The 24,197-nt window shown below is 39.6% G+C and overlaps 1 protein-coding gene across 17 annotated transcripts in view; it reads right to left on the reverse strand.

The window, feature by feature from the left end:
- Window positions 1-7,657: 7,657 nt before the first annotated feature.
- Window positions 7,658-24,197, reverse strand: part of LOC129730236 (serine proteinase stubble) — a 77,275-nt gene continuing 60,735 nt past the window's right edge. For 14 of the 17 annotated variants that reach the window (XM_055689406.1, XM_055689403.1, XM_055689407.1 and 11 more), the window contains 5 exons: window positions 9,343-9,855; window positions 8,843-9,020; window positions 8,633-8,780; window positions 8,415-8,564; window positions 7,658-8,340 (listed from right to left, as the gene is read on the reverse strand). In XM_055689406.1, coding sequence (XP_055545381.1) covers window positions 8,044-8,340; window positions 8,415-8,564; window positions 8,633-8,780; window positions 8,843-9,020; window positions 9,343-9,855 — 1,286 coding nt within the window. In that variant the 3' untranslated portion in view covers window positions 7,658-8,043. The remainder of the gene's footprint in view (window positions 8,341-8,414; window positions 8,565-8,632; window positions 8,781-8,842; window positions 9,021-9,342; window positions 9,856-24,197) is intronic. The other 3 variants (XM_055689411.1, XM_055689412.1, XM_055689410.1) reach the window with 1 other exon arrangement.

Raw genomic sequence — 24,197 nt, forward strand, 5'->3', positions numbered from 1 at the left:
CCAACCTAGCTTTCGTAGAGCATACAACAAAAATTGCTTTTGTACTGATTCTATACGGTTTATATGTGTATCATGATATGGCGACCAGACTATGCTACAATATTCCAGCAGAGGCCTGACGTGTGCAACATACAATGTTTTGATGGTGTATGGATCTTTGAATTGCAAACTGAATCTTTTAATAAATCCGAGCATATTACTTGCCTGATTTGTCGAGCGTGATTCCTAGATCTCTTACAAGACTGCTCCTTTCAACTGTTTTCATGTCTATAGTAATTGTTCTTTGTCTTATGCTATGTTTCCTGGTAAACGAAATGGAATTACATTTTTTCACGTTAAGTTTCAACAGGCTTTTCATGCACCATGTGTGAAAACTGTCAACTTCACGTTGAAATAGTTCGAGATCAGAAACTTTACGTATTTCAAGAAAAAGTTTCATGTCGTCTGCGTATATTAAAACGTTCAGCACCTTTAAGACATGTTCTACATCGTTTACAAATAAGATAAATAGTAGCGGACCTAGATGAGAACCTTGTGGCACACCGGATGTCACATTCACCACTGATGATAAGCTACTTTTGAACCTTACTTTTTGTGTTCTGTCGGTCAAGTATGACTGAATCCATTTCAAAAGTCTCGGATCAAACCCTATTTTAGATAATTTGAAAAGCAGTAGAGGGATGTCAACTCTATCGAATGCCTTACTGAAGTCAGTATATAATGTTTCAACTTGATTTCCTTTATCCATTGCGTTTATAGTGAAAGTTACAAAATTCAACAAGTTTGTGGCCGTTGAACGGCCTTTGATGGAACCGTGTTGTTTGCTAGAAATCAAATTTTTAACTTGTGCAAAAATACGTTGATTGATGATTGATTCAAATAGTTTAGGAATGCACGATATTATAGCAACTTCACGATAGTTTTTAACATCTGATTTCTTGCCGTTTTCGAAAATTGGGATTAAAAATGACTCTTTCCAAATTGTTGGTATTGTGCTGCGTTCTAGGGAAGAATTGAACAACCACAACAGAGGCTGTGCAAGTTCCTTCGAAACTGATTTTAAAAATACTGGCGGTAGCCTATCTGGTCCCGCACCTTTTGATACATCCAGCATATTTAAGGAAGCTAAAACTTCGTCAAGAGTCTTTCTTCTCCCATTTTTTCCAACGGGGAACACCGCATTCCCTGATTTTTTTCTGGTGTCCTTCTGCTTATAACTCAGTTGTCTCGTTTTTTTTGTTCGTTTTCTTTCCGTTGTTTTCTTTATCTCTTAGCTGTTGTTGCATTTGCTTGCTTCATGTTTTTTCGCTATTTTCATCCGGTTTATTACCATTGACTTGTTATTTTAATGTTATTTTCTCGTTGTTTTAAAGATTTTCATTCTTTATTTTCTTACTAATTTTAAGTTGATCACTTTTGTTACATCAGTGTCTTCAAGTTAGTTTTTTTTTCTTCTTTTATAATTTATTTGACACGGCACAAATACAATTTAATGTTTAACAGCGCCAATTATATCTGGTAGCTTACTTTCTAAAGTATTTTGATAACTAAAAGCAAATTTTTTATCCTCGCTGCCGTTCAAGTTAGTTACTCACTGTGTGCTTGTTAGTATTGTTTCCATATGTTCTTTTTTATCTAAAGATTTAGAATACAGTTTCCAGTTGTGTCATATTCACATTGTTTATATTCTGTTCTCTTTATTTATATTTTTTTCTGTTTTCTATCAGTCTATCAATGTTTACTTGTGTTTTTTTATCGTTCTTGTTTCTCATATCTGCATTCTATCTGTGTTTCATCTTGTTTTTTCATTGTCCGCCAGTATTATTTTTATTATTTTTTTCGATGTTTCTCCTGTGTTTCAATATTCATTTCTCGTTTGGTATTTCAGTTTTTTTCTATTTCATTGATTATTTTTTTTTTCTCCCAATGTTTGGTTGCTCTCATTTATTGCTGTTTTCTCTCTCAATTAGCCATTTCTTCATTGTTTTCTCTTTATTTTTTACCACAGTTCAATTTTATCATATTTCACCTTTGTTTTTAGCTGTTATTTGTTTTTTTGACGTGGGACTTCGTCTTTGTTTTCTATACTGGGATGCATTCTGTAAAATAGCAAACGAAACTGGCAAATGTTATGTCAGATTTCAAACGATCATATCAGCATAACCACATGATGTATAACAATAACCAATATATTGTTGGATAGATAAAACGTGTAATAATTTTATAATACGCTAGACATCATTATCATTTCACTGCTCAACGGTGAAAATTGATAAAAAGTTACAAGGAAGTTAACGCGAACAATGAACCAATCACACGCGATCATTCCTAGCACAGACGATGTGAATTCCCTGTGATATTCTCTGTTTCAATATAAAAAAATGGACATAGTCTCCCGTCCCAACAGGTCAATTTAAGTTTGCTTCCATAAACTTAGACTAATCTGAAGTCTCGAAGGTAAAGATTTTTCGAAAAGTTTTGAAACAAGCCTTTTACTTGAACAATTTCTAAACCTGCTGTCAGAGCATAATAAAAACTGATGTCTTAAAAGAAAACATGCTGGTAAAAGCAACAATATTGTACAGTATCATATACATATTATTTGGAGCCGCTGGTCTCTCGTCGTCTGCAGTGGTACACGACTTCTATTTCCGTGAAATCAAGGAAAAACTGCAATGCTGCTGCATTTATAGTTATTAAAAGTTTATCTCATGAATATGGTTACCTTTAAAAAACATAAACTACTCAACAAGAATTGAGCATTTTTGCAACGGTCATAAGATTTTTTTTTGCATTTTATCTTCGATATTCACTAAATGATCGTGATCGAAAGAGTAGATTTGTGAAAACACAAATTTATAGAAGCTTAAGAGCCAGCGAATGCTTCTGAATATTTTGTCGATTCACTAGGGTCTATTAAGAATCTTTGTTACACATTTCAACATGGTTAGTTGATATGTTTTTGAACTCAACTTAATAAATAATATTCTAACGTATATGAGCTGTCTTCGTAATATAGTGAATGTAATTGTTAGCAAATGAAAAAAACTTGTCAAACAAAAAACAGAAATTAATCATTTTGAACTTATAATTGTCGATTGTTATGATTTTTCGCTGGAACTTGTTGATAATTTTGTTCAACATATCTTCTTATGTTTTCCTATGAGTGAACCTATGTAACGGCTTCGAAATTATTTCCATAATAAGATTTATGTAATAAATTTAATTTGATCAGAGTTAAATAAGACAAAATCATGTGTCATGATAACGTAGGTATTGTTGGATTTGGTTTATGAGGAAATAGAGTTAATTCTGATTCAGACGCATTGCGAGAAATTCTTGGTGCTTCTACAATAACAACGACACGCTTGTACTTTGTAAAATAAATGTTGTTCGCACAAAAAAAAAAAAAAACACTACACAATATCGTTAAGTGTAATCGAAGTTCTTTCGAGTGTTGTTCAATATATTTCCAAAAAGAAAATTTTTTATGCGTATAAAAAAAAATGCTTAAAACACAGAACAAACAAATTGTTGTTGTCTGCAGATTCTGTAACCTTTGTAACTAAAAGTCCTTCTAATAACAGTGTTTAGTCCCACGTCACCATATCATACAACCCTAGGGCTGTATACCTTGTAGTATTTGTTTTTTATTTCGCTTCTCTATTTTTTTTTTCTTTTTTTGTCATGGTTTTGGCTTTGCGCTTTGCTTTCTGTTATACCTATTTTTTGTCTTTTTACTGCTTTGTTTTATTTCTGTTGGTTTCTGTATGACTAGTGATTTTGTATTATTTCATCACTATTTTTCATTACTTTTTTCTGTCTTAGGGGCCGTTCCCAAACCACGTGGACTTTTTATTTGTCAAGTGCCAAAAATTCGATTAATTTTTTTACATTTTTATTATTAAACTGTCAGTACATTCTATATTTCTAAAATGCAAAAGCTTCTTTTTTGACTTGGTGGCAACAAGAAATTATAAGCCAGGAAAAAAAGACCACGTGGTTATTTCGTTAAACCCCCACCCTCGTGCGTGGTCTTTCGTGGTCTTTTGACAAACCCCCCAACCCCCCTTTATGACTATGTGGTTTAGGAACGGCCCCTTACTGTTTGTCGTTGTTTCTATTAAGTTCGCAACTAATTTATCGCTAATTTTTAAATAAAACAGAACTTTCTTCTGATGTTATTTGTATCTCGCGTTGATAGAATTTTGAAATTTTTTAATAATGCTCTTCTGATCGGGTCTTTTGCCGCTGGAGCAGTTGACGTCCAAAGTCGGCTTTAAATTATGAGGAACGCAAGTTTCTTGTTTTAGAATCATTCAAAAATCGAGAGAATCAGAACCAGATCCAGAACCAGAACCAGAACCAGAACCAGAACTAGTATAACCACCTAACAAATTTCAATTTTGTATTTGGTTGTGCTAATAAGCACAGTTTGTTGTCTTATTTAAAATCGGATTTGTTGATCGGAGATTGCTGCTAAGATGTGACTGTCCGGTGCACCATCCTCTAGTAAAATGATTTATCCGAGCGAAAGCAGACTTGTATATAGGTCCCCAAGTGTTCATAGGATAAATTCAATAGGTGCGTGAAGTTGAAAAATTATTATTAGTATTATTATTAATTTTAATTCATCTGACAAAATATAGTCTTCATGAATAAAAAAAAAGATTACTTATACTTAACAGATATTTAAAGAGTCTAGCGGATAGCAATTTCTGTTTATGAATATCCGAGGTACATCCAAAATCAAACAGTTGACTAGTTTTGTTGAAGGTACGGATTATTCTGGAGATTGGTTCAAAGTATCCAAGACAGAGCGATGGAACGGCGTTATAAACATTTCATCCAGTGATCTGCGTTGAATTCGACCAGGTGCATTCAGAGAAAACTTGCTAAGAAGAGCCGGGCGGTCGATTTTACCAAGAATAACTTTAGCAGCAACCATCGCCTGCTGAATTTTTCTTCTACGTTCTGAAGAAGCAATTCTTAATAAATTACAACGGTGTTCATAAGGAGGAAGGTTCAGCCTGTCTGTCCAAGGAAGTCTACGAAGTGCGAAGCGGACAAAACGCTTCTGCAGTCTCTCAATTCTATCAATCCGAGTTATCTGGTATAGCGCCCACACTACAGCTGACGACTCCACAATCGATCTTACTAACGCCGAATATATCGATATTAGGCAATGGATATTAATGAAATCTTTAGACACCTTCAAAAGAAATCCTAGCTGACGACTTGCACGGTCAATAATATTGGCTCGATGCGGCCCAAAAGTCAATTTATCATCAAGTAGTACCCCACGGTATGTAATTTATTTGACACGAGCTAGAGGTGTACGTCCGATTGTATAAGTAGTTTTTATGGGATTACTACAACGATGAAACGAAATTACAGCACATTTCTGGACACTAATCGTCATTAGGTTTTTTGTCCACAATCCTCAAAAATATCCAACAGTTCTTGCAGATTTTGGCAGTCAGAAAATTTGTCAATGACCATAAAAATCATTAGATCGTCAGCATAGAACAGCTTTCATCCTCTTCCAAGACGGGCTGCGACATCATTTATAAACAAAACGAAAAGGAGCGGTCCAAGATTACTCCCTTGAGGAACGCCGGAGGTGTTTGTGAATCGTCGGGATGTGCAGGATCCACGTTTGACACTAAGGCTTCTTCCACTTAGGTATGATTGCAACCATTCAATCAGGTCGTCGTCGGAGACACCCATTCTAGCGAGTTTTTTGAATAATCTTCGATGATCAATTTTTTCAAATGCAGCTTTCAAGTCTGTGTATACACCATCGATATTGTGCATAAATTAATTTGAGTTATTTTCAGTTTTTGACCCTCTTCGTCGATATTGAAGCTGTCGCCTGTAAGGCGACGGAATCCTTGTTTCGACTTACTCATAGTATTACAACACACGCCGCTCAAAGTACTGTTCAAAAGCGAACTTATTATATGTGAAAAGTTCCAAGGAATCATATTCATCCAGGTCCTGTAAGTGGTATAAATTACCATAATTCACCTTATTCTTTTAATTTTTATTTAAAAATTTATAGATCTATGTTGAAATTTCTGCTCAAACATGAACTTATCCAATATGCAAAGCTTCGGAGAATTACATGGTAATCATTTCATTCACTTCCGGGCCATGCACGCCATCTATTGTTAAATAGCGAGAACTTAGTTGCGCACCAAACATATTTATTTATGCTGTTTTATTTTTATACTGCAATTCGAAAGCTCTTCTCAACTCCTTTTTTCCTTTTTTTACATCTTTTTTAATTCATTCGTTGACTAACTAACTAACTAGTACAAGTTAGAACTGTCTGTCTAACTGTTTGCTTTTTCTTGCCAGTTTTTTTACGTTGGGCTAACGTCTATATCGAAGTCAGGCGCCTGAATTTGAACATCTAGTAGTACAACCAGAGAAAAGCAGGAAAATGGTCAGGTTTTGAGCGCTTATATATCAGTCATTTATTTTCAAAACATCGAGGTTTTTGCATCAACCGATCAGAAATTCTTTTACGATCAAATTCATGTAACAAAAACAACCCATTGTTTGAAATACACTATCAAAAACAGGTAAATAACATCGATTGTCAAAATCATACCGAGTAACCAATTAGTACACAGCCGACACTAACGGATCCAACCGATCTGACTTTGTAAACGATTTGTTGTTATTGTTGTTGTTGTTTTACTCGAGGTCGCTTTCTGTTTCCGATGCTTTTTTACTTTCCTTACCATTCCCTATTCTACTGAACTCCTTCCTCTTTCCATATAACTGACGAAGCCTTGCTATATAAGGTACCATTCGAACATTTTATCCCTTCATTTACGTTCCAAAACTCTACCTGTATCATACGCACGCCATCGAATTGAATTTCTCATTCGTGCGTTGACCGGCAAAGCGGAGGCTTTTTTTCTGGAGCAGCAGAAAGCGGGTGGTGGCAAATATTAGTCGCTTATAAAAGGATTTTATAGCACGTGTGTGGGTAGCTATAGCAGGTGTTTATCGAAGATTTATTATTTTCTCGTTGATTCATTAACATTTATTAAAATTATTAAAAGCGATTTTAACTTATTCAGTCAGTCTTTATTCATCGAGGAAAAATTACTTCTGATGAATGATCGACGAAAAATAACAAGACATTGAGAAATGGCCTAAATCATAATTATAAGAGTAATATATTTTCCAGTCACTCGCCAAAACCTTGATAACAACTACGCAAAAAGCGTGTAATTGAGTTCTCCCTTATTTGAGTTATTGAAATGAACGAACAAGCGAGCAATATAATGCAATCAGACAACATACGTAGGTACCTAAAGTCACGCGTCATTCTGAAAATTAGTCCAAGCTAACCAGATGCTTTGGTGATTATCAGTTGAGTTTGAGGCGTGATTGGTGACTAATGTAAACGGCACTAGAAAATCGAGTAAGACTAAAAAGATTTTTTTTCTGGAAAACATTGCAGCTTTATCATTCTTATTATTACGCATATTGAAATTAAAAAACTTTTTCTTTCAATTAACGGAAGAGGAATAGGATGGTGAATCTCCGGCTGCTGAATCCAACTATGCAACGCTGTTTTTCTGGAAATTTCGGAAAAAACATGTGTTCCATGTGATTTATATTGTTTATTCTGTAGGTTCAACTTTCTCAATGTAGAAACTTTATAAATGGTAAAAGTCAGCACAAGTCTAGCCTAACTAGACCAGACCCAGCAACCTAAATAAAATAAGTTACTAATAAATTACTATCGCTCGGAGTGCAGCTCTAGTGAACCGAAATACTATCGTATGCCTTCTTCAACACTAAAATCAATGATACAAAAAGAAATGTTGCGCTTCAATAACAGCGTTTACCTAACAATTTACATCTCAGTAAATGATAAATCCAAACTACAGCGTAAATCTAATCACCCTAATCTTAACTGTAGAACTTTTTGATAGTACTTTATCTCCTTTTTAGTTGACTATTTACACACAGGTAATGACACCGACGTCCTCGCGGCTGTCGAATGGCCGTTACTCTCTAGGCGAACTCCTTTCCCAAAACTTTGTCGATCCAAGGCACGAACTTCTGAATGTTGGTATAAACACCGGGCAGATGCTCTCGTCCGCAGCCGATACCCCAGGACACCAGTCCGATCAATGTTTTCCTTCCCTCCAGGGTTAGAGTTAACGGTCCACCCGAGTCACCCTGACAGCTGTCGCGTCCGCCCTCCTTATAGCCGGCACAAAGGAACACTTCGTGGATAGTTTCCCGCCGGCCTGCAGCGCGAAACCAGCGTTGGCAGCGATCGTTTGGTATTACTTCGACGTCAACTTCCTACAAAAAGAATAACAAAAGGGGAAATTTAAATTCGTGATCGAAGAATAATTGTAACTTGAAACAAAAGGTACCTGCAAAACCGAAGGAACTGTACTCTGGCCGTGCCGGGTTCGACCCCAGCCGGCAACGGTAGCCATCTTGCCGACCAGTTTTGTATGTTTCGGCGGTAGGCAAACTGGAAGTATGTGCTGCCGGAAGACCACTTTGCGGTCTAATTTAACCTAGAAATTTTAACAAAGTAACAACATACTCAATCTCAAAAGGAAACAGAAGAGATTAAACAGCTTACCAGAGCAAGATCGTTCCGAAAATCGCTTGGTGAATAACTGGGATGCACTTCCTTTCTTTCGATGTTATACTCTTCGTGGTTTAGGCGTTCGTCTTGGTCCCGGACATCCCACTCGCCTAGTCGTACCTTCAGGTTGCTGTTTGGTGTTCTAAAAGTAACGAATTATTCATTAGGTAAAACCGGATTTATAATGGAATATTAAAATTGTACGTTGCAACGCAGTGAGCGGCTGTGACGACCCATCGATTGGAGATTAGAGCACCGCCACAACTTAGTTTCTTCGTGAGAAATCCAGTTTTGATCAGAGCTGCCTGCCAGGGATGCGTTCCGAAGCCCGTCGAGTGACCACCCACGATCCGATTCGTTCTTGTGTACAGCTCACCGCAACCTAAGAAACAGCAGAGGGAAAAGTGTTGGTTAATCTATTCAACATAAAATGATCAAATCATGCATTGAACAGTTAATCTACGATTTGAAAATAGGTGAAGGTTTGAAAATGCGACAGTGCTGTAGTTAAGCTGGTGCTCAATTGGTATTGGTGTCATGGACCTGTGAACTACAGTGAGCACTAGAAGCCTGGTTTGGCTGCAGAAACAGAAAGTTTTGTGCATCGTAGAAAGAGTAAAAGTATGCAGAAAAGCAGGTCCTCTGAGAAACAGAGTTTTCTACAGGGTCTACCAGAAAGAAGTAACGTCTTGATTGGCAAATACCATTCTCGATTCCATATCCATCGTCTTCTTGCTGGTTGGAACCTGGCTGGTAGCTGTAGATCGAAGACGGTCTCTGTCCCATTGAACTACCACCGGAACCGACCGTGGTCGGTCTCGAGCCGAAGCTAAACGGTCGGTCACTGTAGATGGCACTGGCTGTTGGGCCATGTTCGGATTCAGCGTGCAATGTTCCTCCGGTGAAATGATTCGCTGGCCGATGGTGATGCCCGCCAAATGGCGTGTTCAACCCGTTTCCCAAGTGATTGCTCTCGTATCCCCACTCCGGAGGAACGGTGCTGGTGGTCACCGGATAGAGATGGTGATAAGAGGATGGCTTCGAATTGTAGTTGCTGGCTGAGTTGGAAAATAGTGCCGCTTGCGATGGAGTTGTCTGCGGGGGACGATTTAGGTGGCCACCGGATTGCGGTGCGGCATATGGCGCGGAGGATGAAGATGACGATGATGACGAGGATGATGACGACGGATAGAAGTCAAACAGATTGATTATGTCGCCTAGATGGTGGGGTGAAGTATGGGTTTGAATGTTAGCTTGTGATTTGAAAACGCACACATTGCCAGCCATTGTAATTGTACTGTTCATAATTAATGTGTAGGAAAAAATTGCAATATAATTTTACGAGACTGAAATATTTGGTTCTTTTTATATTTGATATCGGATGAAATGAGCTAAATAACATAAATTTGTTAGTGTTGATTGACTATTTAATACGATACGATAATTAAATTATTGCGATAAAATAATCGTTACGGACAAGCATCGAATGAGATCATGTTCTTAACTATCAACTACAGCCAAAATACGGATGAATATAGAACAGGAAGAACATTATGACATATAACATTCCCATTGTTGATAAAAACTACGTTATATTTAAACCCATCCCGAAAAAAATAACAGCAAAAAAAACTTAAAAGTTGCTGTTATGGTACATAGTTATTAGGGTGGGAAAAAATGATCGATTTTCCAGAACCAAGTTTTTTGGTTCCTTTTAAGGTCCCATACAACCCCAAACTTACTTGAAGTCGATTGGTTTTGTCTCCGCTTGGCGCATTGCATTTCAAATTTGTAAGAAAATTCGTATGGTAAAACCTACTTTTTTGCATTTACCTGTCTAGAGAGCTCAATAATGCCCTAATAATGCACTACATTATGTTAAAGTATAGTATTTTAGATGCCTAACAGCTTTGCAGAAGACACTGAAGAGCTAGAATGTCCCCAAGAAGAGCTATAGCTGTTCAAAGTTGAATATGTCGATTTAAATCTTGTTTTCTGCCAACATTACCAATGTACCGGCGTCAGTTGGATTCCCATCAGAAGTATCCTGTCGTAACGAGTTTATACACTCAGCTGGACCAAGCAAACAAATTTTGGTCAATATTCTAGGCGTAAATGGAATCTACAACGTGTTTCAGAGATAACGTCAGATGGAAATCGGACTGACGCCGGTACACTGGCAGTGTTGGCAGAAAAAATGATTTGCAACATAAATTTCGACATACTCAACTTTGAACAGCTCTAGTATTTTTTTGGCACACCCTAGCTCTTTAGTGTCTTCGGCCAAGTTGTTAAGCATCAAAAAACCAACCATATGAAGTCATGAAACCTATGATTTGAGCCATTTTGAGATCTTGAATGCAAAATGCAAAAAAGTTGGTTTTTCCATACAAATCTCCATATGAATTTAAAATGCAATGCGCCAAGCGGAGACAAAACCAATCGACTTCCAATAAATTCAGGATTGTTTGGGGCCCCAAATAGAACAAAAAAAAAACTTGGTTCTGGCTTTCTGCTATCAAATTTCGTTTTTTCCTTATAACGATTCACCACCCTAATAGTTATGCCATAATTTAACTACGTTTCTCATTGTAAATACATCAATTTTACATCAAAGACCATTGTCCAGAACAATAAAAAACATTGTTTTTGTCATTTTTACCATGAAAAGGGGGGATTGTTATGTGTCTTAACAGCATTTTTCCAGGCATTTTTTCCATACATTTAGAAGTTACGGTGGTAGATTCAACAACGAAAAACGTTGTTGAAACATGGTGATGATAAAAAACGTTTGCATGCTCACAGTAAAAATACCATGTTTTTATGGTTACAATAAAAAACATTGTCCGTTTACTGCTCTCACCGCAAAATACATCGTAAATTTTTTTTCGGGGTGTTCGCTGTCGAATCCACATATGACGCGACGATTGATATTGGGCAATAAAGTGTGTTTCACTTCAAATCTGCACACACTGATATTACTTTAACTTTTGATAAACTGGGTATAATTAAATATTTTGCGTACAAATAGTTTGATGTGTGTTTTTAACATCCTGTCAGTTGATTTCATCAGGTGCGCAAAAGTATTAAAAATGTCGTCGAAAGAGCAGCAGTTTTGCACAAGTACTTTGAAAATCAGTATCTGTCGCACCGGGACATCGGGATAAAGCTAGGAATCGCGATGGTGTTCGGTATAATAAAACGTTCCAAAGAACGTCTGACTGTGGATCGAAGACCAATATCCGGACGGAAGAGCGCTTAACTCAACGGAAACGATCACGAGCGCGTGGTTACTGCCTTTAAACGCAATCCAAACGTCGCGGTAGAGGTAGCGAAAAAGCTGCACGTGAGTGCGTCTTTCTTACAGAGTCTGCACGAAAGACCTATGCTGCATCATGGACTGGTTGGAGGGTCTCATATGCCCGATATAAAAAAAGGTCATCGCCTGGACTGTAGCAATTATCGGGGTATAACTCTTCTCAATACCGTGTACAAAATTCTCTCCCGCATCCATGTGGAACAGACTGAGGCCGTTGCAGGAGACCTTTGTTGGCGAGTACCAATGCGGTTTTCGAGGGGAACGCTCCACGACGGACCAAATGTTTACCTTGCGACAAATCCTCGATAAATTTCGAGAATTTAACTTGCAGACGCACCATCTGTTCATAGACTTCAGGGCAGCGTACGCTTCAGTTAAGAGAAATGAGTTATGGCAGATTATGATCGAACATGGCTTCCCAAGTTGGGAATTCCAAATAACCAATCTGGTACAATAGACAAATTAAAAACTTAAAAAACAAAAAACAAAAAGCACATAAAAAATACAAAACTCATAAAAATCGTGATGCTTTAACAACTTATCTTAACATTTGCGGCGAATTAAACGATGCCATTAGCAGGGTTATGAAAATGACTGCAAGACAATGACAGCAAATTTTCAACCAATTCGGCTCTCATTGTATTGCACAGCTCTCTCTGCTCCCCACACGTCCGGTAAACAGCCCGACAGCAACTGACGACAGCACACATGCAACTCCAAACGGGCTGTTATTTTTCATCTCCTTATAAATGTTGGTTCTTCCAAGCTGTCGCAAATGACGGCCTATAATCTTCTGACATCCTTCAGCACGAATCCGAGCGGGATGTCAGGTGATTATGATTCACGACAGTAAGGCCGATGAAAGAATGGAAGCGAGATGATGCGAAGCACGTTTTCTCTCACGTGGGGAATAATTTCAACAATCGAAACGGTTTGCTTTGTATTCAATATTCCACCGGCCTGTGAAAAAGGAGAAACCACGACTACTTTGTGATAAGGTCGTATGTCTAAACGTCAACAAAACTAGTGAGAGTTATATTTCTTGTACTTCACAAGCACAAATCATCTCTCACTCGTTTTGTTTACGTTTAGACATACGACCTTATCACAAAGTAGTCGAGAAACGAAAAAATGCGAGTCGATGACAGCCGCAGCCGATCAGCAGGCTGTCAACAGCAACAGGACATCCCCGCAAACTAGGCTATCATGTCCGAACGAACAAAATACATGCGCAAGAAAAAGCTGTCGTGCGCAACACAAGGCAGTTTCGTTGCCTTGTGTAAGTTGTAGCTGTATGTGAGCTTTCATGAATAGCTTATTCATGAGGCTGTTGGAGTGAAAAGAGAGAAAAGTCGTCAGTATAGTGTCGCTCTCCAGTCTTTTTCCTGAGCTTGGTGCAGACGAACACGTTCGTTCATGGTCCACCAGTCCCCAAATCGAGAAGAGAAGCAAAAAACGACCGCAAAAAGTAGTGCGCGAAAGCGGTACGATCAAAAGTTGACCAAGCCACACCGTTGCGTGATTTATGATGAGACGTATATCAAGGCGGACTTCGAGCAGATTCCTGGAACCTGTACATGACGGCAAAGGATAAGTTTGATGTTCCCGAGGACCTCAGGGTACGTAAAGTCTCAAAATTTGCATGAAGTTTCTGATTTGGCAAGTCATTTAAACGTGCGGAAAGTGTCATCGATAGCTCTATGAATGGGCAAGTGTATCTGGAAAAGTGCTTTCAGAAGCGGCTCCTTCTTTTCCTCAAGGCTTACGATGGTCCGACGCTCTTCTGGTCGGATTAGGCATCTTGCCACTACTTCAAGGGGGTGGTAGAGTGGTACAAGGCGAACGGAGTCGGTTTGACAATCTTAAGTTGTGAATAATGTCAAAGAAATGAAGAGGACACTGAAAACGGCCGATTCTGAAGTCGTGCAGAATCTTATGGCTGGGTTTAAAGCAAAGGTTCGAGCATTCGGTTATACAGGTGAAATGAAATGAATGAATGATCCCAAATTAACCTCCTATTGTTTCTTACTACTCCCGTGAGATTTGGTGGCAATCGGATGAAAACTCGTATTTTAAGATTGAAATTCGTCTATGCATATTTGAAGTGGAACTCCCTTCTACTGATAACTTCTAAAAATAGGAGCCAAAGAAAAACCATTGATTGGCTTTATTCTCAACCTAAAAGTACAGTTGACTCCTCAAACAACTGAATTCTACTGAAAACTCTTGAGCAGAACTGAGTAAGAGGAGTTAACAATAATTTATAAGATAAGAAGCTATCTAACAAATCGGAATCGGAATTAGAGTAGCAGCTTAACAAGGTGTGAATTAACAAAATTGCTGTTGGGTTCACAGCACTTTACGTCCAATTAACAACTGAGTTCCTCAAGTAAGCAACATCGATCCTTCACTGTTTTATTTTACATTCATCAACGACATTGGAAGTTTGAAACCAAAAGGAATATAAAAACCTTTTTCTGACGATACTGCATTGTTCTACCCCCACTTTAATGATGGACTGGACCACTCCACATATGCACTGAGGAGGACTATGTGTCGTAGTCGAAATACGTATTTGCGGACAAGTAAATTTTATATTTACGTTTGAAGCTCAATAGGAAAATTTCACGGAAATTTTTCTCGATATTTAGTTTATAAGAGTTGATTTTGGTCTTTTAATTCCATGTAGAATCTTTACACTTTATGAATTTAATAAATAAAGACAGTTCAAGCTGAAATTCGCCAACACTTTATGTATTTGCTTTATTTCGATAAAATCTTTTTTGATGCTTGAACTATGTTTCTGTAAATTTAGTCGCATATTGTAATCATGTGTGCCCTGAAAGTATACTTATTAGAGTAATGTAAGAGTGAGAAATGAATGCATGCAGTACATTTTGAAAGAAAAGTGTAATACATATTCGAACACACAAAGAGCAACGTTAGATTTTTTAGTTTCGGGATCTAGAGGGGACTAGAAAACTTCTCAAGACACTTTACAGAATGACTGTGCACTCGCAGTACATTCTGGGGTCATTTTCCATTCGGTAAGTCTCGTCGCGTCGAACACTCGACAGAAACGGACGTGCAAAGTGGTCGTTCTATTACAATCCGGTCCGTGTGTACGAATAGCCAAACAAAAGAGTGTATTTTTCGCGCTAAAGGCCAACTAGATTGTGAGTTGTGTCGCTACGTTCTGTACCCGGCTCGCAACTTTGGCTGTATTGGTGCAAAATACCAGCTGCAGTTTTGATCTGTGCACAGTGAATAGATCTTTCTAATTCAAGGCCATCAGTTGACAGTCGAGTCGTGTCGCTGTGCTGAGTGATCTCACACCCGGCTCACTGCTGGTGGCTGTATTGATGCTGCTGTACTGGTGCTGCTGGCTGCTTTGGGTGCAGCTTCGAACGATCGGACAACCACTGCTGGAAGGAAGAAGTAAATAGGTACGTGTTCTTGTCGGCGCTAGTGCGCTAGTGCGCTACATTTAGCGCGATGGATATAGATTCCTCGCCTCCCGTGCCACCATCCCCGAACCCCCCTGACCCTGACCCTTCTGTTACCCCCTCCCCTGTTAATTCTCCAGTCCCCCCTCGCCCCAGGCTTTACCCGGACGGATCTCAACAGGGCAGCTATACTGTTTATTTTCGTCCAAAGGCAGGAATTCAAAGCGATTAAACATACTGCAAATTTCTAAAGACCTGACGAAGGGGTACAAGGCCGTGACCGAAATTTCCAAGGTCCGACCTAACAAGCTCCGTGTCGTGGTCAGTGATCTGGCACAGGCCAATGCTATCGCTTGCTCTGAGCTCTTCACACGCGAGTATCGCGTTTACATACCCGCACGAGACGTGGAGATCGACGGTGTCATAACCGATTCGAGTCTGTCTGTCGAGTGTATCCTGAAAAGCGCAACCGGTTGCTTCAAAAATACCGAAACACAGGCGAAGATTTTGGATCGTAAGCAATTGCGGTCCATGTCTCTCGTCGGCGGTAAAAAAGTTTACACTCCGTCAGACTCGTTTCGCGTTACGTTTGCCGGATCTGCACTCCCTAGCCACGTCTCGATCGACCGGGTTCGTCTGCCTGTGCGATTGTATGTACCCCGTGTTATGAATTGCACCAATTGCAAGCAGTTAGGCCACACAGCCGCCTACTGCTGCAATAAGGCACGATGTAGCAAGTGTGGGGAGACTCATGCGGAAGATTCTTGCAGTGTTAATGCTGAAAAATGTATTCACTGTGGGAAAAACCAGCATGAGCTCTCCACATGCCCGGTGTACATGCAGCGCAGAGATAAAATCAAGCGGTCACTTAAGGAGCGTTCAAAGCGTTCTTATGCTGAGATGCTGAAGAAGACCGTGACCACTTCTACCATAACATCGAACCCCTTTGATCTGTTGTCCTCTGATGAAACCGATTCTGACGATTAATCAGCGGGAACATCTTATGCCAATCCTGAGGAGTCTAGGAAGAGGAAAAATGTTTCTTCTCCTAAACTTCCCCGTTAAGGTCCTAAGATTTCCCAAAGTGTAATGAAAAGTACGAACAAACCAAACAGTGCTGCGGAAAACCGAAGCAAACTCCTCCTGGGCTTGCAAAGTTTAAGTCCCAGAAGGAGTTCCCAGCACTGCCAGGAACATCTAAAACCCCAGTTGTTCCTTTTGCACTCCCAGTTGATGAAACAAACTCTGGATTAGTGAAATTTTCTGACATTGTGGACTGGATTTTTGAAAATTTCAATGTACCCGATCCAATTAAAATTTTTCTTACAGCATTCCTCCCAACAGTTAGATCATTTTTGAAGCAGTTGACTGCCCAATGGCCCCTCCTTGCAGCGATTGTATCCTTCGATGCCTAATTCATCTGCGTATACGAAGGATTCTATCTCTGTCTTACAGTGGAATTGTAGAAGTATTTTACCAAAAATTGATTCGTTTAAAGTTTTGATAAATAAAAACAAATGCGATGCATTTTCCCTTTGTGAAACTTGGCTTACTTCAAATATTGATCTCAACTTCCATGATTTTAATATTATTCGCCTTGATCGAGACACCCCATATGGAGGAGTACTTTTAGGGATTAAAAAGTGCTATTTTTTCTATCGTATTAACCTCCCCTCGATTCCAGGCATCGAAGTTGTCGCATGTCAAATGACAATACAAGGTAAAGAGCTTTGTATTGCCTCAATATATATTCCTCCCAGAGCACAGGTTGGGCAACGGCTGCTCTTTGATTTAATAGAACTTCTTCCCTCGCCACGTTTGATTTTGGGAGACTTCAACTCTCATGGTGTGGCTTGGGGTTCCCCTTACAATGATAACCGCTCCTCTTTAATCTATAATCTTTGCGATGACTTCGACATGACTATTTTAAACAACGGTGAAATGACACGTATCCCGAAACCTCCAGCGCACCCAAGCGCTTCGGATCTATCCTTATGTTCGACGTCGCTACGGTTGGATTGCACATGGAAGGTAATCCTCGATCCTCACGGTAGCGACCATTTGCCTATTGTTATTTCAATTACTAACGGGTCAACTCGCATGCGACCAACTGACATTCCGTATGACCTCACACGGAATGTCGATTGGAAGTTATACGAGGAAATGATTTCAAAAGCGGTCGAGTCGATTCAACATCATCCACCACTTGAAGAATACAACCTCCTCGCGGGCTTGATTCTCGACGCCGCGTTGCAAGCCCAAACGAAGAAATATCCCGGCGTAACGATCAAAGAACGGCCTCCCACTCCGTGGTGGGACCAAGAGTGCTCCGATGTCTACACGCAAAGATCCGACGCGTTTTTGGCCTTCCAGAAGGGAGGTATACCTGGCGACTATTTACGGTATTCGGAGCTTGATACCAAGTTTAAAAGTTTGGCTAAAGCAAAGAAACGCGGATATTGGCGTCGGTTCGTGAACGAGACGTCGAGGGAGACATCGATGAGCACTCTTTGGAACACAGCCCGAAGAATGCGGAATCGCGTAACGGTCAACGAAAGCGAGGAGTCTTCAAGTCGGTGGATATTTGGTTTTGCCAGGAAAGTATGTCCGGACTCTGTTCCTGAGCAAAACATTGTTCGCGATGTGTCTCCGGGCCACGACGCGATAGAATCACCTCTTACGATGGCAGAATTTTCAGTTGCCCTCCTGTCCTGTAACAATAACGCGCCTGGGTTAGATAGAATCAAATTCAACTTGTTGAAGAATCTACCCGGCAATGCTAAGAGGCGCTTGTTGAACTTGTTCAATAAGTTCCTGGAGCAAAATATTGTACCGCAGGATTGGAGGCAAGTGAAGGTGATCGCCATCCAAAAACCAGGGAAACCAGCTTCTGATCACAACTCTTATAGGCCGATTGCAATGCTATCCTGTATCCGGAAATTGATGGAAAAAATGATACTCCGTCGGTTAGACCATCGGGTCGAATCAAATGGTCTACTATCAGATACTCAATTTGGCTTCCGCCGTGCCAAAGGGACGAATGATTGTCTTGCGTTGCTTTCAACAGATATTCAGCTGGCGTATGCTCGCAAAGAACAAATGGCGTCTGCGTTCTTGGACATTAAGGGGGCTTTTGATTCCGTTTCTATTGACATTCTTTCGGGTAAACTTCACCGACAAGGATTTTCTCCAACTTTGAACAATTTTTTGCACAATTTGTTATCCGAAAAGCACATGCATTTTACGCACGGCGATGTGGCAACTTTTCGCATTAGCTACATGGGTCTTCCCCAGGGCTCATGTTTAAGCCCCCTTCTTTACAACTTTTATGTAAATGACATCGACGAATGTCTGGCAAATTCATGCACGATAAGACAACTTGCAGACGACAGTGTAATCTCTGTTACAGGAGCCAAAGCTGCCGATTTGCAAGGACCATTGCAAGATACCTTGGACAATTTGTCTGCTTGGGCTTTACAGCTAGGTATCGAATTCTCTCCGGAGAAGACTGAGATAGTAGTTTTTTCTAGGAAGCATGAACCTGCTCAGCTTCAAACACAATTAATGGGTAAAACGATTTCTCAGGTTTTGGTACACAAATATCTTGGTGTCTGGTTCGACTCTAAAGGCACCTGGGGTTGTCACGTGAGGTATCTGATGAAAAAATGTCAACAAAGAGTGAATTTTCTTCGTACAATAACCGGACAATGGTGGGGTGCCCACCCAGGAGACCTTATAAGGCTTTACCAAACAACGATACTGTCTGTTATTGAGTACGGGTGTTTCTGCTTCCGCTCCGCAGCAAACACACATTTAATCAAACTGGAGCGAAAACAGTATCGTTGTTTGCGTATCGCCTTGGGTTGCATGCAATCGACCCATACGATGAGTTTGGAGATCTTAGCTGGAGTACTACCATTGAAAAACCGCTCCTGGAGCCTGTCTTCTCGTATTCTAATCAAATGTGAGGTCTTGAACCGTCCCGTGATTGAAAATTTTGAAAGGTTAATCGAACTTAATTCTCAAACCCGTTTTATGACATTGTATTTCAATCACATGTCCCAAAATATTAACCCTTCTTCGAATATTCCAAATCGTGTCGACTTATCAAATACTTCTGATTCTACTTTGTTTTTCGATACATCCATGATAGAAGAAACTCGTGGAATCCCGGACCATTTACGCGTGCAGCAGATCCCTAAAATTTTTTCCAATAAATATCGAAACATTAACTGCGACAATATGTACTACACTGACGGATCACTTCTTGATGGGTCCACTGGCTTCGGTATCTTCAATAACAATTTAACCGTCTCCCATAAGCTCGATAATCCTGCTTCTGTTTACGTCGCAGAATTGGCTGCAATTCAGTACACCCTAGGGATTATCGAAAAAATGCCCACGGACGATTATTTCATCTTTACGGACAGTCTTAGTTCCATTGAGGCTCTCCGATGTTAGGCACTCTCCGTATTTCCTGGGGAAAATACGGGAACTTCTGAGTGCTTCATCCGAAAAATCTACTCAGATTACCTTAGCGTGGGTCCCTTCTCACTGCTCGATACCGGGTAATGAGAAAGCGGACTCTTTGGCTAAGGTGGGCGCAACAAACGGTGATATTTGTGAAAGACCAATTGCCTTTAATTAATTTTTCGCATTTGTACGTCAGAATACGATCATCAGTTGGCAACATTCTTGGACCGAGGGGGAACTGGGAAGGTGGTTACATTCCATAATCCCCAAGGTATCGACGAACCCGTGGTTCAAGGGGCTGGATGTAGGTCGGGATTTCATTTGCGTGATGTCCCGGCTCATGTCCAATCACTATAGATTTGACGCGCATCTCCGTCGTGTTGGGCTCGGGGAGAGTGGTATCTGTGCCTGTGATCAAGGTTATCACGACATAGAGCACGTTGTTTGGTCATGCCCTGTACACCGTGACGCCAGGTCTAGATTAATAGCTTCCCTGCAGGCCGAAGGTAGGCAGCCGGCTGTTCCTGTTCGTGATGTCTTGGCGAGCCGTGACCTATCCTACATGTCCCTTATATACGTTTTCCTGAAATCCTTCCACGCCCTAGTTTAATCCTATTCCCTTCCGCCTACATCCAACCAAACGACAAGAACACGTTAAGACCCCGGATCCGGAAACAGCATTCAGACCCGCACGATACTCTCAAGGCCCGATGGAAACAACCCAATATGCCAGACCGTAATATCTTGGCCCAGCAGCGGAACAAATTTAATATGCTGCTTACCTATGGCAATAAAAATCATCAAACAGCAAACCTGTGCTTTTAATGCAAAATATTCTAGCTTTAAGTTAAATTTAGTTTCAGCTCGTAGTCGGCAGCGAGGATAAAAAATTTGCTTTTAGTTATTAAGATACTTTAGAAAGTAAGCTACCAGATATAATTGGCGCCGTTAAACATTGAATTGTATTTGTGCCGTGTCAAATAAACTATAGACGAAGAAAAAAAATGAACCTCGTTTTTTACCCCTCGACGTTTCTGTTGAGATGTTTAGAGCAAAACTCTTTTTAAACAGTTAGAACTCCCACATTACTCCAAAATTGTCTGATAGTGACTGTGCATGTAGTATTGAAAATAGCGCAGTAGCAGAACTGTGACGCCAATTCTTTTGATCCGATGATTCGATTTATTAAAGTAGCCAGAAAGCCCTTGCAATAGATATTGCTCTGAGACTGCCTTCTGTGATGTAAGTATTTGCTGTCGATGGAAAGGTCAAAACTAGGAATACCAATCCCATCAATACATGCAATTCTTTTTATGTTTGCAATTCGGTTTGGTTTTTTTTTAAAGATTTTCAGTGCGTTCAAACTCTTATATGCGCACACGGCGTCAAGACGCCTTCTCTATGCAAATTAAATGCGTCGTTATATTGAAGTTTTGTAGTGCTGGATACAACCAAAACAAAAAATCTTCAATGTCGACCGCGTAGTTATAATAATCTACTAACAACAGATGTGTCATGACTAGTTGGCCCAGCTTTATTGCAGTCATCAAAACTTTATATGCGCTCCATCAGAGGATCAAAGGTTTTCAACAACCTGATTTGCTTGTCATAGAATGGCTTCAAAATTTTAACTTAGATCCTCCAAGTTCCGTATGACGTAATAAGTTTTATCTTGGATTCATTTCTCATTGTCAATGTGGTTTTTGACAGTGTTGTTATATTTGCATTAGTATTTGTATTTATTTATTCCTATCATCTGACCTATTTGGTCTTAATGAAGTGGGTTGGGTGGGGAAAGGGCCATTCCAGAAATTACTTACGAAACGTTCAAATGCATAGCATAGCATAGCATATTTGATCGCCCGTGTGTTGCCGCGATTGACCAGAGTCAGCAGAAATTGCACAAAGAACCGTCAAAATGGTGCCTAGGAGTAGCAAACCATTTTCAGTGTACAACTCCTGGTAATCTTCCTTTTCACTGGTCAATTACGTAGCTGGCCACGCCCAATGCAGATCAATAGAGGAAGGGATATCGGGAGTGTTAGTTTAATACTTGTTTCTACTAGAGACCGAGGAATCCTCTGCATCGTCCACAAGTATCAAAGGAAGGAATAAGTGTTAGTGGAAAAGAATTGATCTGGATCCATCGAGGTTGATGGTGCGATCTTTTCTACGCAAATTCTTACGAAACGCTCAAATGCGCGTAAAAACCCCACCATCTTTTGATTGAACATTAACATTTTTCAAACTAAGTCTAACAACAATCAAATATACTTTTGTAAAATATGACACATAAAATCACTTAACTTGTTAAGACACAATTTTACCCTAAGGCTAACAAATTACAACATTCGCTTAGGTCTATTTTAAAAAGTCTCACTAGATACGTTGAAGTAAAATAAGTGAAATACATTGTTGAAGTCGTCACATATCGCCCTGATAGGTTCGTTTTAGCCATATTCTGTACGATGGAATGGGAGACGCAGAAAGTTTCGTGATGTTAGGTTTCGATAGGGTACATTCACATTGATTTCAGACAAAATGTTTGGAGCGTTAATTTCACCACTTAGTAGTTTTCCCACGAATACAGCCCTGGACACGTTTCTTCTTTTTGCTAGTGTGTCAATGGCAAGTAGACGGCATTGATTAGCATAAGGTGGTAATTGGGCAGGATCACGCCAAGGATGTGATCTTAGAGTTGTCTTAGAGTCGGTTCTTTGCAGTCAGCTATGGATCGAATGATGCGAAACAGTTTTAGATTATCAGCATAAATTAGTTTACAGCCAAATGGATTGACGTAACAAACATCGTTGAAAAAAAAAAAAGAATAAAAAGCAATGGTACAAGGTTGCTTCCTTGAGGAACTCCCGACAGGTTGACGAAGCTATCTGACTCGGTGTTGCCTAATTTGTTGTACAGTGTGCGGTCTACGAGATACAATTTTAACCACTTAGTAAAATGGTGTGATGCACCAAGGTGTTCGATTTTAGCCAACAGAATATTGTGATCAACACGATCAAACGCTGCTTTCAGATCTGTATAGATGGTATCCGCTTGCGTCCCGTTCGCTATGTTTTTGATACAGTGCGACGTAAACTTTAGTAAGCTAGTCGTGGTCGATCTACCTGGGTAAATCCATGTTGCACTGTTGAAATATATGGCTTGAATTTACGGGATGAAACAGCCGACTTTTTCCAGCAATCAGGAAATACCCCTTGCAATAACGATTTATTAAAAATCAGTCTTAGCGGAACACTAACATCTTTTCAAAACAATGGCTGGAATACCGTCAGGCCCAGCTGAAGAAGAAGGTTTCAGTTTTTCTGTGGCTTTTGAAACATCTTCGTTAGAAAAACTTAAATTATTCAGATTTACTACGTTACGAGGAACGCAGAATCCTTCAGTTTTGTTCCGAACGTTGGATGAGTTGCCATCCCAAATGACTGTAAAATAGCAGTAAGGTAAATGAATCCAATTACGAATGAGCAAACCTGGATGCAACTATTTCCACTTATCCCGGTTGATATTTGCGCGCTTGTCGGCCGCGTTTCGAGAAGACGATGCTGTTTTCGATCGAGGTTGAACTGACAGCTTCGTTTTAAATTTAATACTCCGTACATATTTTTTCATCGCCGCCGCTCATAAGCTCTTTGCCTGCATTCAAATGGCTCGTAAACTCGGACTCTATTTCACAAGAGTACAAATCGGCAAAAATCACCGAAAACAAATCATAAATCACTCTAGTCAGGAAGGTAATGACAATTTAAGGACCTTAAAGCGGCTGGTTCCCTCCTAGTTTGCAATTTGATTGTTTCCTTTCAAATTTTAACCAAAAACACAGTAGTGAAATGGAATATTACTTGAAATCGCCTAAACTGCGCTGTTGATCGAGTGGAAACTGCAATCGTACATGATTGCAGTTTCCATTCAAAATATGCTCGACTCTGTCAATTATTGCTAAATAACTTTATGATAATTCAAAAAAGTAATTTAGCTAAGAACAGATCCTAAATTGCGTCGTCTCGGGTAGAAACCCCAAGCAAACTTTTAAATTAGTATACACTTTTTTATTATATGCTATTTTTGGATTGATGTTGGGATTTTGTGCGAATATTTCAATTGACAAGGTTTTTTACGCAATTTTTTCAATTGTCGCTGTTTTATACTTACTGTGTGTATATATATATGGATACATTAATATGATCAACTTTTTTCACCGTTTGTTTTTATTAATGTGTATTTTTACGCATAATTTTGAAATTTTTTGCTTTAATTTTATGATAACACAATATTTTTACGCAGATTTTGACACGATAGAAAA

Source organism: Wyeomyia smithii, chromosome 3 (genome assembly GCF_029784165.1).
Source record: "Wyeomyia smithii strain HCP4-BCI-WySm-NY-G18 chromosome 3, ASM2978416v1, whole genome shotgun sequence".
In the NCBI taxonomy this organism is placed as follows: Eukaryota; Metazoa; Arthropoda; class Insecta; order Diptera; family Culicidae; genus Wyeomyia; species Wyeomyia smithii.